General features: G+C 38.2%; 1 protein-coding gene across 5 annotated transcripts in view; it reads right to left on the bottom strand.

The window, feature by feature from the left end:
* Positions 1–17,298, bottom strand: part of RBPMS (RNA binding protein, mRNA processing factor) — a 121,805-nt gene that overhangs the window by 60,038 nt on the left and 44,469 nt on the right. For all 5 annotated transcript variants that reach the window (XR_011558263.1, XR_011558264.1, XM_070742176.1 and 2 more), the window contains exons 2-4: positions 14,067–14,144; positions 7,989–8,027; positions 5,102–5,164 (exon numbers count right to left, since the gene is read on the bottom strand). Coding sequence is in view for 3 of the 5 variants with exons in the window: in XM_070742176.1 (XP_070598277.1) it covers positions 5,102–5,164; positions 7,989–8,027; positions 14,067–14,144 (180 nt within the window). In the remaining 2 variants the exon portion in view is untranslated. The remainder of the gene's footprint in view (positions 1–5,101; positions 5,165–7,988; positions 8,028–14,066; positions 14,145–17,298) is intronic.

The following is a 17,298-nucleotide window of genomic DNA, read 5'->3' as shown; positions in this document are numbered from 1 at the left end:
GTTTTTCTGACGCAATTTCATAAAAGCCCCCAAGATGTTGAGCTGCTGATGTTGAAATGTAGACAGGGAGATTCTGTAACTAAAAAACCAGGATTTTCATGGAACATGGGAATAAGAAGCATGAACATGGTAAAACTCAACCTAGTAAAAACTGAAATGAATCAACTGCACATTGAAAACAGAATTAAAATGGAGTGGAATTGGAAACTTCCATTCAGAAAATCATACTGCTTACTAATCAGGATATAACAAGCAATAAAGAAATAGCATTGCTTTCATAGTCACCAAAAAAAAAAAATACAGCAAGGATTTTCCTTGGCTACAATGCAATAAATGACCAAATATTATCAATTAGAGTTTGCAAATTACCCTTTAATATGATGGTTACTTAAGTATTTGCTTATGCTTACAAATTGGGAGGTAGCAGTTGGAAATAAAGAACAAAAACATAGCTGGATTCTTTCACTTAGGAAACAGAAATGAAGCACAAGAATCATATCTGTCAATCCAATGATTTCTCTATTGCTAATCTCCATTGCAATCTTGCTATATCCAGCACATGGACATCATCAAGTGGAATAGACAGATATCAAACTGGCTATATTACTGGTACAAGTAATATAGTGGAAGACTCTCTTATTAACAGTAAAGATATGGCCAGAGATTTACTATGAAAAGAATCACAAGCTGCTCATGAGCAAGTTCTAAGTCAAGCTAAAGTGGAGGAACAAAGCCAACCAGTTTCCATGACATATCTTGGGCATGTGCCCATCATTTTCAAGAAGAACATCAGGGATTGCTCTGAAGTACTGAACTCATTGATAGGAAACCAAAGAACTGTGGAATTATATCAAAGATGTTATTAAGGGTGAACGTGAAAATAGACAGCAAAGACTATAAAAGCAGAAGAAAGCAAAGTGGGTGTACAAACAGATGGTGCAAATTGCCGTGAAGTCAAGAAAAACAAAGATCCCAAGAAGCAAATTATCAAAGAATTTCAGAGAACTGTAAGAAGAGACAAGAAGCAATATTACAACGACATCTGTGAAGACATCAAAGATGGAAACAGAGAAAGAAAAACAAGGAACATTTCTCAAAAGATCTCAAACTCAGAGAGAAGTTCCATCTTAAAACTGATATGTTAAAGGATGCTTATAAACAAACAGTAAATAATTCAAAAAAGTTCAAACTAAAATAGGAAATTCTTTACAGTAGATGTCAACATTTAAGATACCTTAGAAAAGAAGGTCCCCAACTTTTGCAGCCCAGCTGGGGGGCGGGTAGAGGGGACCTGAGCTACACAAGAGGTACACAGCTCCACTCCCACAAGAGACAAGAGAAGCCTTTGGGGGGCAGTTTCATGCTTCTTCAAGCTCCTCCATGCCAAAATTTTCTGCAAAGGGATGGAAGGCCTGAAGCCTAAAAAGAAGCCTTTCGTCCACTTGCAAAAGCTTTTGGCGCAGAGAAGATAAGCCTTTGGGGGAATGGTCTCGTGCTTCTTCAGAGTCAACTGAAGCTACGCAATGCTCAGGTGTCCTGAGCAGGCTGCCTCTGTTAGTCAGCGAAACCGAGCAAAGTGTGCTCATCCCACTCAGTTGTTCTGACCCAGCCTAAGCAGAACCAAGAAACAGACTCTTTGTCCTGAAAAACCCCTCTTTATTTTAGCTACTGTGAATTCATGGCATTCACACACAGAAAAGTTCAGGCAATAATCCTTCAAAAGGGCTAATTGCAGAAACAGACCTTATCATTCCTTGAATAATTGCCAGGCCAGGCAAAGCTGTAAATTAATTCCTAGCAAGCAGTCTCTGAAACCATGATAAGCAAATATTCTGAAAGAAATACAGAGTGTTGTCTCCTGCAACCACCGCTCCCTTTTTGCTTCTATTTATTCCCCAGCAGGGAGGAGCCTTTCAGCATCCACATGTGCCTTTCCTCTTGAGTTGGCTCCTGTTCCTCAGTTGTTCTCCTTTCTTGACAGCTCTGCGCATATGCGCATCTGGAACAGACCCCAGCTGTTCCTTCACCTTTTATCTCTGACTCTGAAGGCAGCTGGGAAATGTCAGACAGACCTGGCTCCACCTCTGCTTCCAACTCAGAGCACTTCCCCAGATTCCAGGACTGGCCCTAGTTCCTCCCCAACCTCCTCATCATCCGAGTCTGACACCAGCTCTGCTGGCAGCTGGTGCGCCACAACCTCAGTCTCTGTTCTCAGCTCTCTGCTTTGGGACCATGGTGAGCAGGCAGATTGGAGGAGAGATGGGAATCAAGTGGCACGAGCAGCAGGCCAGCAGCTCCACTCACACAAGAAAGAAGAGAAGCCTTTGGGGTGCCACTTGTATAAGTTGAACTGCACACAGGAACTAGCCTGCCTCTTGCACAGCCCAGTTCTCAATAGGCTACAACATGGCATTATTATTATTATTATTATTATTATTATTATTATTATTATTATTATTTATTGGATTTGTATGCCGCCCCTCTCCGTAGACTCGGGGTGGCTAACAACAAAGATAAAACAGCATGTAACAATCCAATACTAAAACAACTAAAAACCCTTATTATAAAACCAAACATACACACAAACATACTATGCATAAATTGTAAAGGCCTAGGGGGAAGCAATATCTCCGTTCCCCCATGCCTGATGGCAGAGGTGGGTTTTAAGGAGCTTACAAAAGGCGAGGAGAGTGAGGGCAATTCTAATCTCTGGGGGGAGCTGTTTCCAGAGGGCCGGGGCCGCCACAGAGAAGGCTCTTCCCCTGGGTCCCGCCAAACGACATTGTTTAGTTGACGGGACTCGGAGAAGGCCCACTCTGTGGGACCTAACTGGTAGTGGGCCATGCCCTGAGAAGATGGGGACCCCTGCCTTAGAAGATGTTATCTATTTGCAAGAACCTCAAATGATAGAAGATGTTTATTACCAAGTTGGAAAACAACAGGGGTTAATGAAACATTTATAGAAACATGGTAAGCGGTAGGTTAGAAAAATGGGAATCCATTTTATCCTAATGCAGAACCAATACACAGATCAGAAAACTACAGAACAGATGGAACACGGCAAAACAGATCGGCTCCACATTGGCAAAGGAATAAGACAGAGTTGTCACTCCAGCCATTTATTCAAACTCGTATATGCAGAATTCTATAGTGAGGAAATTTGGTTTCCTCAAATGTGTGTGGTTTTAAAATTGGAAGAAGAAAATTAATAACCTGATTTATATTAACAATGGTACTTTGATAGCTGACAATACAAAAAATCTGGAAGCTCTACTAAAAACAGTCAATGACTGTCAACAGAATTATAATGAAATATAAAGAGGACCAAACTAATAACAATGGGTACAGCAACCAGCAACATTGAAGATTTTGAAGTTGTGGATAGCTTTTATATAGGATCAAATAGATAGAAAGGGAATCATAAATCAAGAAATATATTGCAGATTTGCACTTAGTAGGCTGGCAATCACCATCAAAGCTGATATCAGCCAGAGCATACAAAATTCAAGGAAAGAAGATTGCAAAATGTGGAGGGACCTGGCCTACAAAACTGCCAAGAGTGACTCGACTGAATGGATGATATCATCATCATCATCATCATCATGCTGGTAATGAAGGCCTTGAAAAATATACTGCTCAAAAAAATAACGGGGAACATTTAAACAACACAATATACCATAACTCCAAGTAAATCAGTCCAATTAGGAAGCAACACTGATTGATAATCAATTTCACATGCTGTTGTGCACATTCAACTTTGTACAGAACAAAGCATTCAATGAGAATATTTCATTCATTCAGATCTAGGTTGTGTTCTTTGAGTGTTCCCTTTATTTTTTTTGAGCAGTGTATATTCAGATGTTATGATATGTCTATATTTATAGAGACAAGAATTGTGCAAGCTGTGTTTTTTTTTTGGTGTGATGAATTAGGAAAGTTAAAGTGGGATATGTTTTTTTAAAAGAATAGAAAGTACATTGAGATTTTTGAACTGTGGTGTTGGAAAGACTCCCAAGATCTTGAAAACCCAAGTAAACAAACAAACGCATGAGTGACCAGGCTAAAATTATCACATTTTGACATTTTATGTAAAACATAGCTCCCTTGAGAAATACGTTGAAATAAACAAACAAGCCATAATGCTGGGAGAGATGGGAGAAAACAGAAGAGCAGGATAACCAATCTCCAAGGGAGATGGGCAGTTTAGAAATAGGAATATAAATAAATAAATACAATAATAAAATTTGAAAAACAGAAGCAAGCTGGATGAACTTGAGTACAGTAGTCCCTCGCTATATCGCGCTTCACCCACCACGGCTTCACTTCATCGCGGGTTTTGAAGTCAGCGTTGGCACAGATACAGGACAAGCCAACCAGCCCGCAGCTGGGCGAATGATGAGCGGGGCAGGGACTGAGCTCTGGCGGAGGCCCGTCCCCTCGTTCAACCCACCTCGCCAGTGCCGAGAAGGCAGTCTTTGGAGGCGCGCTTAGTGGTTGGCGGCGGCGGTGGTGTGCTTGGGGTTGTAGAAAGAGCTGGGAAGGAGGAGAAATTCCCCATCGCGGATTTCACCTATCGCGGCCAGGTCTGGAACGTAACACCAGCGATAGGTGAGGGACTACTGTACAGTCATGGAAGTGCACCACTGTTGGAAACCATGAAGGACCAGTAGGAGACATATCATCCTAGATAAAGTCTATATGTCACTAAAAGTTGACAGCCTGGTGACCATAATCAATCATCACTGTATTTGACAGGTTAAAATCATTTGATTTATTCCATGGACACTTGACAGATAAAGTAGATATAGCATAGAGATTACAAGTCAATCCTCTATATGCAGTACATTATATAACTATGGTTTCATTTCTATTCTGATCATTTCAAATGCATTTTTATAAGTATTCAAAGCAACAGTCCCATTTGAAAGTTCAGTTCAAATTCCCATTTGAATTGCAGAACATGACTTTGTAGACAATAGAGCTCAATTTTAATATGGTCCAGTGCCTCTTCCTTGTATGTATTTACATCTGTATACTTAAGTATTTAAACATAGGGTATTTAGAAAGCAACCCAGTCAACTGTGATTAATACTGTACTTACATTCAAGGCATTCTTAGCAGCTTCTGCTTCTGAGCGACTATCAAAGCTAACGAAACCCACAGGCTGAAAGAAGAGAAAAATTAGAATGTTTCTGGACTGTTCACAGTCAAAACCATCCATTACTTCACATGCTACTTTTCATTTAAAAATTAAGCAGAAAACTCTCATTTGAAATATTGATGATAGCCCAAATTAAACCCGATTACATCTTTAGTTCATAAGCTATTATTGATTTTTCAGTCATTATTTGAACTTGCAAATAATTTGGGGAAATTGTTGGCATATAAATGAAGGAACATTAGAAAAAAATATTAATTAAAACACATAAATATTATATTAACAGAAGAAATGCCATCAATATCACTCTAATTAATGTAAAGGAAAAGAAATTTCCCTGGTAAAGTTGATGAAACAAAAATTTCCAAAAATCATAGAAATACAAAATAATTAACAAATGGATCCATTACAATAAGAAATGTTTGTGAAGCTATAAAAAAGTCACAACAAGGAAAACACCTGGACCAGATGGATTATCAGCTTGGTATTATATTTTGAAGATGAATGACTACAACCATTGCAAAAGATAATGAACTTCATTTTACAGAGTAAAAAGATACCAGACAGTTTGATAGAGGCTAATACACTATTAATACCTAAAGAAGGTCAAGAAGGTCAAGGTCAATCAGTTTGAATTTTCACCTCAAAGCTGAGGGAGAATATTAAAAACATATGGGATATTTTTCACCATTATGAAAAGTAAACAACATTGATTTTTCTTGATGCAGAAAGTCCTTTGACAATTTTGAATTGGACATTTTTGTTTAAAATTTTGGACTATATTAATTTTGGAGAGAATTTTATCAAATGGGTAAAATCAATTTATTCATAACATAAACACAGTTAATTGTGAATTGAGAATAAACAAAACTTGTGAGTTACAGAAAGGGGCTAAACAAGAATGTTCCTTGTCACCATTGCTATTTATTTTAGCTTTGGAAGTATTCAAGACAGAGATATAAGATGAGAGAAATGCTGGAATGAAGATTAAAAGAAAAGCACATACATTACTGGCATTTGCTGATGACCTTTTGATAATTTTGGAAAGCCTCCTGGAAGGAGCAGAAATATTTATAGAAAAACTAAAGCATTTGGGTGTTAACTGACTTTAAAATAAATAAAAGGCACAGATGTTAACAAGGAATATGAAACTGGAAAACCAAATGGAACTGATGGGGAAAAACAATTTTACGAATAAGAAAAAAAGTGAAATACTTGAATATGAAACATGAATTTTATGTACCAGTAATATCAGAATAATTATCTTAAGGCATAAAATGAAATTAAGGACATGAAAAGATTTATCATTTCAGGGAGAATTTACATGATAAAAATGAACATTTTGCTAAGAATAATGTTTTCTTTTTCAAATAATATCTATTATGATAACTGATTGCTATTTAAAAAATGGCAAAAAAGATTATCTAAATTTTTATGGCAATTAAAAAAGAGGAATTAAATATAAAATATTGTAACATGTAAGGAACTGAGGACAGGACTACGTGGTTTGAAATTATATTTTGTAACCTGCTGCTTAGTCAGGATGAAATAATGGATTTTTCTGAGACATAAAGAGAATTTTAGAATTAGAAAAGCACAATCTGAGCTTTGAATGGTATGGATTTTTTAATGGTATACTAAAAGTTCAGGTTAATGTAGATTTTGAGAATTTTTATGTTAGAAATGCTATAACGAGACTATGAAATAGATATAAACCCAGGTTCTACCTGAAAATGCTTTTATGAGTCTCAGCATAAGCAGCATTTTACAGGAATGAAACAGTAGATAGAGAAAAATTGTTAACTTATTAAGAGCTCTTCTAACAGGAACATGGAGATTATAAAATGAACTCAAGAGTAATTGACTGAAGAAGGATTTAGTTTTAATGGTTTTCATATGCAGTTAAGAAAAAGATTTAAGGTAGATAATAGGACATTTGGAATTGACAACAGATGATAAAATATGAAGTTTAATTATGTGTAAATGCTGAACATGTAATTGCTAAAATGTAATTTAGATGTAATTTTGAAATGTAAAAAGAACAAATGAAAGACTGCGATAAAAACTTTGGATACAATACATTGATAGAACAGTGGGAAAATATGTGGTTAAAAGGACTGAAATTTACATTGTGTTATAATCTAAAAGATGTTTTTTATAAAATGATGTAACACTGATATATGCTTCCAGAAAAATTATCTAGAATGTATAGAGGAACTTTAAATTCATGTTGGACAACATGGATCATTTTTATCATGACTACTGGATTTGCAAAAAAAGCCAGAAATTTCTGGGTTCAAATACATGCAATGATACAACAAATTTTAAAGACCAATATTCTAAAATCAGAACTTTTCTTGCTGGGATTAATGAGATAGAGGGTGGAGTATAAATGCATTTATTACTACTGTTATCTTGTTAAAAATGTGTTCAATAAAATAATAATTTTTTTAAAGTGAGAGCTGCATATATAACATAATCACAATAATCCCTTCAGCGATGTTAGTGACCACATTTTGAAGATGAACTGGGCTGGACACAATTTTAATTTTTCAAGTACATGTAACATACATCTCTAACACAATGATTACTGTAGTTAAAAGGTAAGTACTGAATCAACTAGAAAGATTGTAATGGGTTAAAACTGTGAGTTCAGTTATTCTGATCATCTTCAGTGGCATTTTTTAAAAAAAAGAAATATAAAGATTATTGATATTTAAACCTCTGAGCCAAACTTTTCTACCAACTTTAACATTTATAATTCACCGCTTCTTAATAACCTCCTATGATGGTTATGATAAAGCATTTATTTACTCAGTGTTAGCCTTACCTGCTTTGAAGTGAGTTTAATAAGAGAACCTTCATACCCCTGGAGAGAAAAATAAAAAACTATATATGTACAAAATAATATACAAGATCTTTAGATCTGTACATTTAAATGTATCAACACATTGTCACACATTAATATACAGCATTCTTTATCATTTGCCTTTCTTTTAAGAACAGCAACCATAATTCATAAAAAGACCTAACTTTTTCATATGCCCTTAAGGCTGAAACTGATTTATAACAAGAACTTAATTTTGTATTCAATACTAGGATTTAAAAATGAGTTAAAGCAGGGGTCTCCAATCTTGGCAACTTTACGCCTGGTGGATTTCAACTCCCAGAATTCCCCAGCCAGTACTGAGTTAAAATACTCAAGCTGAATTATTGAATTAAAGTACTGAGTTGAAGTATTAAAAGTTATATACCATTACTTAAAAAATATTAATTATTGTGGGAACTACAGACATTTTTCACTTATCAACCGCAACTGGGACTGGTAACTGTTATTAAGTGCATAATTGTAAAATGAAAAAAAAATCACATGGCATTGCCTAATATGATCGCACCTGATGACAATTTGGTAGTTCCAGCTGTGATCATTAAGTGAATGTGGGTTTTAAATGTGACATCATGTGATGCAACTTTTGACTTCCTGCTGGCTTCCCCCTTGGCTTTGCTCATCAGAAGTTGCCTGTTGAAGGTCCCAAATGGCAATCATGGGCCTGCAGAGCGCTATGACCTTGATAAATGCACAACTGCCAGGTGCCCAAATCCCCATCACATGAATGAGGGGACAGTTGCATCTTGAAAACCTGTCGTAAGTCTCCTTTTTCAGCACCATCATTACTTCAAAACATTGCTCAATGAGTGGTCAGTTAATGAGGATTATTTGTACTGTATCTTGAGCAAAGCATACAGGAAAAAGCCCCCTACAAATCTATATGTAAAAGCAAGGTCATGTTTGTGCCAAAGGTACTTTTTTGCAAAAGGCAACTGGACTTTCTTGGTTGTTGTTTTTTCTTTGAGAACTTTTCACTTTTCATCCAAGAAGCTTCTTCAGTTCTTTTTGGACGAGAAGGGAAAACATTTTCCAAGGGGGGAGGACAAGAAAACTGTTTTCTCTTGGAAAAAGCCCTTTTGGAATTCCCATGACCTGGATGACTGAGAATCTCCATAGACATTTTTGCTTTGGAGTAACACAAATAAGAGCTTATACCATCTTTCTTAACACAGGCATCCATTCCTCACAAGGAAAATGTGCCATAATGACATCATGCGTAATGTGCTGTCATGAAGTCTACCATTTTGTATTAACATCATGATGCAATGCAGAGGAATTTGCAGAGGTTCACATTATTCAGGCCTGTTCAATACTGCAGATTCTACTGTTCTGAAACTGGTGCTGCTGCCCTGGGTTTTCTCCACACTGTGGGCTTGCCAACTAACTACTGATTCAGTTCCATTCCAGGATAATACCGCTGGTGGTCTTCATCCCCCGGTGCATTTTGCAGGAGGCCCGGGGGACACGGAGACCGGCGGCAGCCGCCATTTTGATTCTGGCCGAGATCTCGCGAGGCTTCGCGAGATCTCGGCCAAATGATCAGCCCAGAGTGGTCTGATCGTGACGTGGTCTGGGCGGGGCCTGCCGGCCCTATAAAAGGGCTGGCAGGCTCCGAGTTCGGCCTTTTCGCCCGGACCTTTCGTCTTGAGCAGACACCCGCCCGCCCTCCCTATCTTGCAGTGTGCTACTTAGGGTCGCCCTAGGGCAGGGGTCCCCAACCACCGGGCCGCGGACCAGTACCGGGCCGCGGGGCATGTTGCACCGGTCCGTGGAGTCAGCAGCTGCCGGCCCTCATGCCGCCACCCCCTCCCTCCAGCGCTTTGCCTCCCGCCGGGCAAGAGGCCTCGGGAGGCAGGTTCTGCCGGCCACAGGACGATGGATGGGACAGAGGGGCGGGAAGGACCGAGAGGCTCAAGCCTCTTTTGGCTTCTGCCGCGGGGCGCTTTTGCGTTTTTGGCTGGGGGGAGGCAGGAGGGCCAGCCTGACCCCCTCTCTCCATCGCTTAGCTCCCGCTGGGCAAGAGGGCTTGGGAGGCAGGTTCTGCCGGCCACAGGATGATGGCAGGAAAGAGGGGCGGGGAGGACCAGCACCCCCATGCTTAATCCCGCCCCCAGCCACGCCCCTTTCCGCCCCCACTGGGCCATAGAAAAATTGTCTTGCTGAAACTGGTCCCTGGTGGAAAAAACGTTGGGGACCACTGCCCTAGGGGACCGAATAGGAATTTTTGGTGGTCTGGCCATTTAGCCATGACCGTTTTTTCGCCTATTCCACACTGTGGAGACGGATAAGCGGTTAGGGGTGTGTGCACCTGTGTTAGGCTGATTGGCTTACCATTGGTCATTTGGGTAGGCAGGTTAGGGGCGGAAAACTGGGTGGTGGTTTAGCAACTGCGTGTTCTCTGTTGGGCATCTTTGGGGATGATTGACAGGTTCTCTCCAAAGGCTTGTGGTTTTGACGACCTGAGCAGTTGGGGGGAACCTGTCTTTGGGTCCCGCCCATTTAATTCCCCTTGCAGGGGTTAGCCGGCGGGACCTCCCACATGAGTGGTCCCTCACCTGGATTAGCATGGAGCTATGCCCATAAGTTGCCCCGGAAGTTTATTATACGTCATTTTCCGCCCCGGAAGCAATTGTTTGACCCTGCGGGTCCTTGTTAGGGTTATGGTTAATTATGCTAATTATGCTAATTTATTTAAAATAAATTATGGAAATTTATTTTAATAAAAATGACCCAGTTTTAAATCCAGCTCTTGTGTCCATGTCGTTACTCCACCTCTCCTGCAAATGCTGTGTAGAGAATGTTGCAGTCTTTTTCCTCCACTAGTTCTAGGGCAAAGGTTTTCTTGCTGGAGTAAACAACTGCTTTGCCATATCTGATAGCTCCCTTGTGAAGCCAAGGCATTATTTCACAGGAGCCAAATTTACATGAAAATAACCCTCTGTGCAAAGCCTCCTGCACAGGTGAAGATGAGTTTAACCTGGGACTGGGAGCACTTCCAGTGTGAGGCCAAACTGGTAGCGAAGGTAAATAGAAGCTAGCCCTGAACTGGTAGCGAAGGTAAATAGAAGCTAGCCCTGAACTGGTAGCGAAGGTAAATAGAAGCTAGCCCTGAACTGGTAGCGAAGGTAAATAGAAGCTAGCCCTGAACTGGTAGGTTCTATTTACCTTCGCTACCGATTTGGGCTCACATTGAAACTGCTCCCAGGTTAAGCTCATCTACACATGCACAGCAAGCTTTGTGCATACACAGAAGATTATTTTCACGTAAATTTGGCTTCGGTAGACAGATTTTAAGCCAGAGGACCAATTGGGGGGGGGGGTGTCCAGCTAGCCATTGCTACCGGTTTGGCAAGCAAGGGGAAATTCCCGCTACCGGTTCTTGAGAACCAGTCCGAACAGGCAGGAACCCACCTCTGGATCAGTTGGGCAATTTTACTGCTGTCCACTCAGAGAATACCTAAGGAGTCACCATCACCAGCAGCACATTCTGCAAACACTGATGATAAAACAACCGCAATGAGGCTGGAAGCACCAACTGAATTGCCAATTCTTCTGCATTTTGACAGCTATCCCTCTGGGTAGAAAGGTTGTATGATAGAGTTCTTTGTTGATATTTTCATTGCTAGCATGTAATTCACCACTGTTGCAAATTTTCCCCAAGGGTAAAGGTATGTGGGAATGACCTTGAGAGACAGGGGGAAAGCCAGAGGAATGATCAGGTAAGATACAGCTTAGCCCACAGAAGCCCACCTCTGCCGTCAAGCGTGGGGGAACTGAAACATCTCCCCCTGCCTAAGTAGTTTTTTGTGTATGATGACTGTATGTATGTTTTAATATATTGGGGTTTCTTGTTTTTTAGACTTTTTAAATGTATTATTGTTATTTTAGATTCCAACTATTAGATTTGTTATTATATATTGTTTTTATCAATGCTGTAAGCCGCCCGAGTCTACGGAGAGGGGCGGCATACAAATCTAATAAATAATAATAATAATAATAATAATAATAATAATAATGTGGGCATGAAGAGATCTGTTCTATTTTTTGAGCTGTAAAGGTGACGAGGAGAAATGCGCTGTCAGATCTGCAGGATTGATGTCAACTTGTGAGGTATTCCAGACACCTGATGAAACTGTTCTACTTTGTTGTAAGATTACATTAACAGAATCTTGCAAGTCTGATTGTGTTTTCAAGCCTTAATAAAAAGTGTGTCTGCTAAAAATACCAGTATTTATTATTAGATTTATCTCGCCTTTATTATTTTATAAATAACTCAAGTCAGCAAACATAATATTAATATTCCTTCCTCCTCCTATTTTCCCCACAATGACCCTATGAGCTGTGTTGGGCTGAGGGAAAGTGACTGGCCGAAAGTTAACCAGTTGGCTTTCATGCCCAAGATAGAACTAGGACTTAGTGCCCCAATTTCTAGGCCTGAGCTGAGAATGGGGATTAGAGTTAATAGCTGAGGGCACCCATGCTACCTTAGATGAGAAGCAAAAAGTCTTCAGAGAAAAACCCAGAAAGTCCAGTTGCCTGTTGAAGAATCACCTTTGGGACAAGGGCAGCCATGTTTTGTTTTGTTTTTAAGTTGGCAAGCAATGCCACTTCTGCATCAGCCTACAGGGAGAAACCTTGGGGGGCTTCCCAGAAATATTGTGGGTTTCCATCTTTCATGAGGCAAAATTATAAAAAGCAGTGTTTAAATGATTTAGAAAGTACCACGTGAAAAATACAATGGAAGATACCTCAAGTACTAAAACACCAGGAGTAAAATGCTCCCAATTTGTTCATGCCTGTCAGTCATCCGAGAGCCGGTCATGAAGGTGGCGGAGGCTCCGCCCACTTGCCCGGATGCTGCCATTTGGGTTCTTTTACCCGCTACGCGTATACAGAACACTTTGTGCATGGGCAGAGGGTACAAATCTAATCCAAATCCAAATCCAAATCCAAATCCAAATAATAATAATAATAATAATAATAATAATAATAATAATAATATTTTTTTAAAAACCCAAATGGTGGCATCTGGGCAGGTGGGCAGAGCCTTATGCTGTCTTCGTGACCGGCTATTGGATGACCGACAGGCACGAGCAAACCAGGAGCATTTCATCCCTGTAAGAAACTGCTGATGGGATATGTATTAGGCATTTGCAAAGCATTCAAAAGGGATGTTTGGCAAAGTAGGTGAGCATAAACAAAGCACATCTCTGTGAAAGCTAAAAGTCTTGCAAACGACCTGGCTGTTTTAACATTTCAAACAGAGTTGCTTTGTTGTTTCTAACACATTTGGGGAAACACTTCTTTCAAATGCTTTGCACAGTCATAATAATATGCATATAAATCAAGATGTCAAACAGAAATGACACAAAAAAGAATTTTTCCTATGCCAGTCAGTTCAAAAGTGGGTGGGTGGGTGGGGAAATGTAATAAAGTGGATTAAAAGATTGCATTACCAAAAAAGATGGATTTCATACCTACATAGGCTAATATTATTCTTTCTATAAATTAAAATGAGATTTATAAGCCTAGAACAAATTAAAAAACATGTTAGATTTGTTCATTTCCATTGCTGGTATTAGATTTTTTTTAAAAAACCAGTAAAATGTGCCTTGGAAGACTATATGGTAGCACCTACAATATGTGGCATGTCATTTATAGACATTATGAACTCTAGCTAATATTTGTCATCAGTAGAGGCTCGTATATGGAGCCTCCTTGACCACTGGAGCCTTCTTCACACCACTGTTAATACTTATAGCCATTTTCTTTGGGAATATTTGGCCAACTTAGCCACGTTTTCAGTTGAAATAAGGTATTATGATTAACCGTATTCCAAACTTTTAAAAATCCAGATACTAGGAATATTGTATTCTCCTACAGAAGAAGCCGTCAGACATTACTGTGGAAATATGCCACTGATAATAACAACACAAATCACAATGTTTCTATAAATAAGCACACCAAGGTTCTTGGTCTTAGTGTTGTCTTTCAAGATTGATATATCAAAGAAAGTACCTTGAATGGTCTGAACAAGAGATAAAGCTCTCGGGGTTTGATATCCAGGGGCAGCCCACTGACAAAGAGTGTTCGTACCTTTAAAAAAAAAAAAGATCCACATCAAGAAAAATGAAAACTTTCTGCAAATTTGCACCATATCATCAACAGTAAAATGTAAATTCTTCTAATTTATTAAATCTTCTCTCTCTGCAATTATACTTTCTTACTATACATGAATGAACAAACCTGAATTTCTTTATGAATTTCATATACAGTACTGTATTTAAATTGCTGACTCCAATAGACGAAATCCAACCAACAGACTGGCAGTCACTGTTATTTCCAATTATTAGGATTCTAATTACATTCTAATTACATGGAGGAATTGATATATCCTTAGCTGTCTTGACTTTATGTATGGTGTGTTTGGGTTGTATGATTGTTTTTAATAGGGTTTTTAAAAACGGTTTTAACATTGGATTTGTATATGATGTTTTACTTGTTGTGAGCCGCTCCAAGTCCTCGGAGAGGGGTGGCATACAAATATAAAAAATATTATTATTATTATTATTATTATTATTATTATTATGTCAATACAACACAGCAAACAAGATCACTATGCTGTATTTTGTATTTCATCACTAGTCAGGTGCTTCCCAAGCACCAGCACCCAACTGGTGATGAAATACGAAATAATAATAATAATAATAATAATAATAATAATAATAGTAATAATAATAATTATTATTATTATTTATTATGTCAATACAACACAGTAAACGAGATCACTATGCTGTATTTCGTATTTCATCACCAGTCGGGTGCTTCCCAAGCACCAGCACCTGACTGATGATGAAATACGAAATAATAATAATAATAATAATAATAATAATAATAATAATAATAATAATAATAACAACAATAACAATAATAATAATAACAATAATTATTATTATTATTATTATTATCATCATTATTCTCTTGCATTTCTACAGCATTTCACATAAGTAAGTACGTTGAAAAATTTGAACAGATTCCCCATCCATTGGGGATATATTATGTATTTTATAAGCTATCTTGATTTATTATCAAATGATGTTTCCACAACTTAATTCAATAATTTTCACAGGACTATTAAGCAGATGTGTTGAAATTGTGACAGGCATATGGAGTATATATTCCCATATGTATTCACTCTTCTTTACTTTTTTTTTTGATTATTTGAAGCAATAGATTTTATCTTGTGTAATAGATTTTTTTCTGAATATTTAGAAATGATTTTAAGTAGAAAGACTAGATGAATTTCTATGGTGCTATCTATTACTGAGTACTACTGCCATTATAATGTCTCTATATTTCATAAATGAGTAGAGATGTTCCTAGTTATTGTTTATTTATAAGATTTTTCAACATTGCTCTGCTGCATTCTGCAATGATTTTACTCTACCTTACACAAAAGATCTGCAGCTGCTTTTAAAAAAAGGAAATTGTCAGGCTTCCAGTTCATTTCCTGACAAGATTTTGCAGTTAGTATCTGATCTTTACAATCTCCCTTAAGTACATTCCAAACTCCTAAAAGGCCTCTCCAACTCATATCAAACTGTGCAAGATAAAATGCTCACTATGTGTCGTGTACTCTAAGTTTCACCAAATCAAGCATTATTTCTGCAGCATGCCAGATGTCCTCCAGCATTAGGAAGGTGCTTCATTTAGTACATATCTACACATTATGTTAAATGTCTTGACCTAATTGGTGCTGGTTCTTTTTAAAGATATATGCTAGTTTCAGTATCAGGAGAGAAGTAATTTCAGCCAAGACAAAACATTCTTCCTTCCAGCCAATTGCTCTACATGAAATATATTTGCTTTGCTTAGCCTTCCACCTCAATCTTCCATATCCTCACATCTCCCCCTGCAACAACAACAACAACAAGAAAAATGAAATCCAACAATCTTTGTGGACAGGGCCTGATTAGAGAAAAACCCAGCTCTACAATCATTACAAAGTAGTTGTGATGGGATTCAAAAAAATTGTATTATCAGTTTTGTAGGCGTGGCTTGGTGGGCGTGGCTTGATGAGTGTGGCAGGGGAAGGATATTGTTAAATCTCAATTCTCTCCCCACTCCAGGGGAAAGATACTGCAAAATTCCCATTTCCTGTCAATCAACTGGGACGCAGGAGACAGAGAATAGGTGGGGGTGGGGGGGCCAGTTGGAGGTGGTATTTACTGGTTCTCTGAACTACTCAAAATTTCCGCTACTGGTTCTCCAGAATTGGTCAAAACCTGCTGAAACCACCTCTGGTTCAGAAAACAATTTATCACAAAAAAACCCCCAACCCTCTAACATTCCCATCAGCCTGGATATCTATCAATCAGATATTCAGCACAGAAGTCTAGAACAGCTGATCAGTTTTTGTGCAAACACAGAGGCAGAAAAAACATTCTAGATAGACATTTAAATGCAAATCTAGATAAAAGTGTTCCAAGTGACAACTGTTAAGTTAACTTGCTAAAGACTGAGAAAGGTATTATTGAACTCAAAAAGCCAATTTACTGGCTAAAAGTATTGTTGCTTTTTGCCCAGAGAAAAACAAGGATTTTTTTTTTTAAAAAAGCGATTAGTCCTGATAGCATGTACATCCAACTGAGTTACCTCTGCCAAGACAAATTTGGCAGTTTTTCATATGTCTCCCTCTAATTTTACAAAGTTGTTTGACCAAGAACAAGAAAAAAGTCCCTGTCTCCAATCTTGCAATTAGTCAACTCCTTCAAGTATGGGGTAACTAAAATATGTAAACAGTAGAAAAGACAGGCTTGTTTAAACAGAAAAACTCCACTGCAGCTGAAGACATTGCTTCCCATTTAATGCTTTCATCTTCTTTATTATCTAAGATGGTTAAACAGGATATTTACTTTTCACTAAGTTATTTCAATCAACTAATAAGTAAAGCACTTAAATTAGGCAACAAAGCCCTTGAGTCATCTAATGTGAGATAATCTTCTTCCAAAGAAATTACCCAAATTCACTTTTCAGTAAATAAGGATAAAGGGCAAAGGGCAAATGTAAACTCCATTACTCTTGGAATTGATGTCTACAAGGTTAAAAAATTCAATGAAGAATTACTAAAAAGAAATGCAATTAGCAATTCAGTCTCCTTTATGTGATCAAAAACTGCACTCCACTTCCATCGTTTTTAGGATCCTATACAAGCTTTCTTATATTTAATGAATGTTCAAAGAGATTTAGT

This window comes from Erythrolamprus reginae, chromosome 2 (assembly GCF_031021105.1).
Source record: "Erythrolamprus reginae isolate rEryReg1 chromosome 2, rEryReg1.hap1, whole genome shotgun sequence".
Classification (NCBI taxonomy): domain Eukaryota; kingdom Metazoa; phylum Chordata; class Lepidosauria; order Squamata; family Dipsadidae; genus Erythrolamprus; species Erythrolamprus reginae.
Note: the sequence above shows the minus strand (reverse complement) of the source record. Positions and strands in the feature narration are given on the sequence as shown.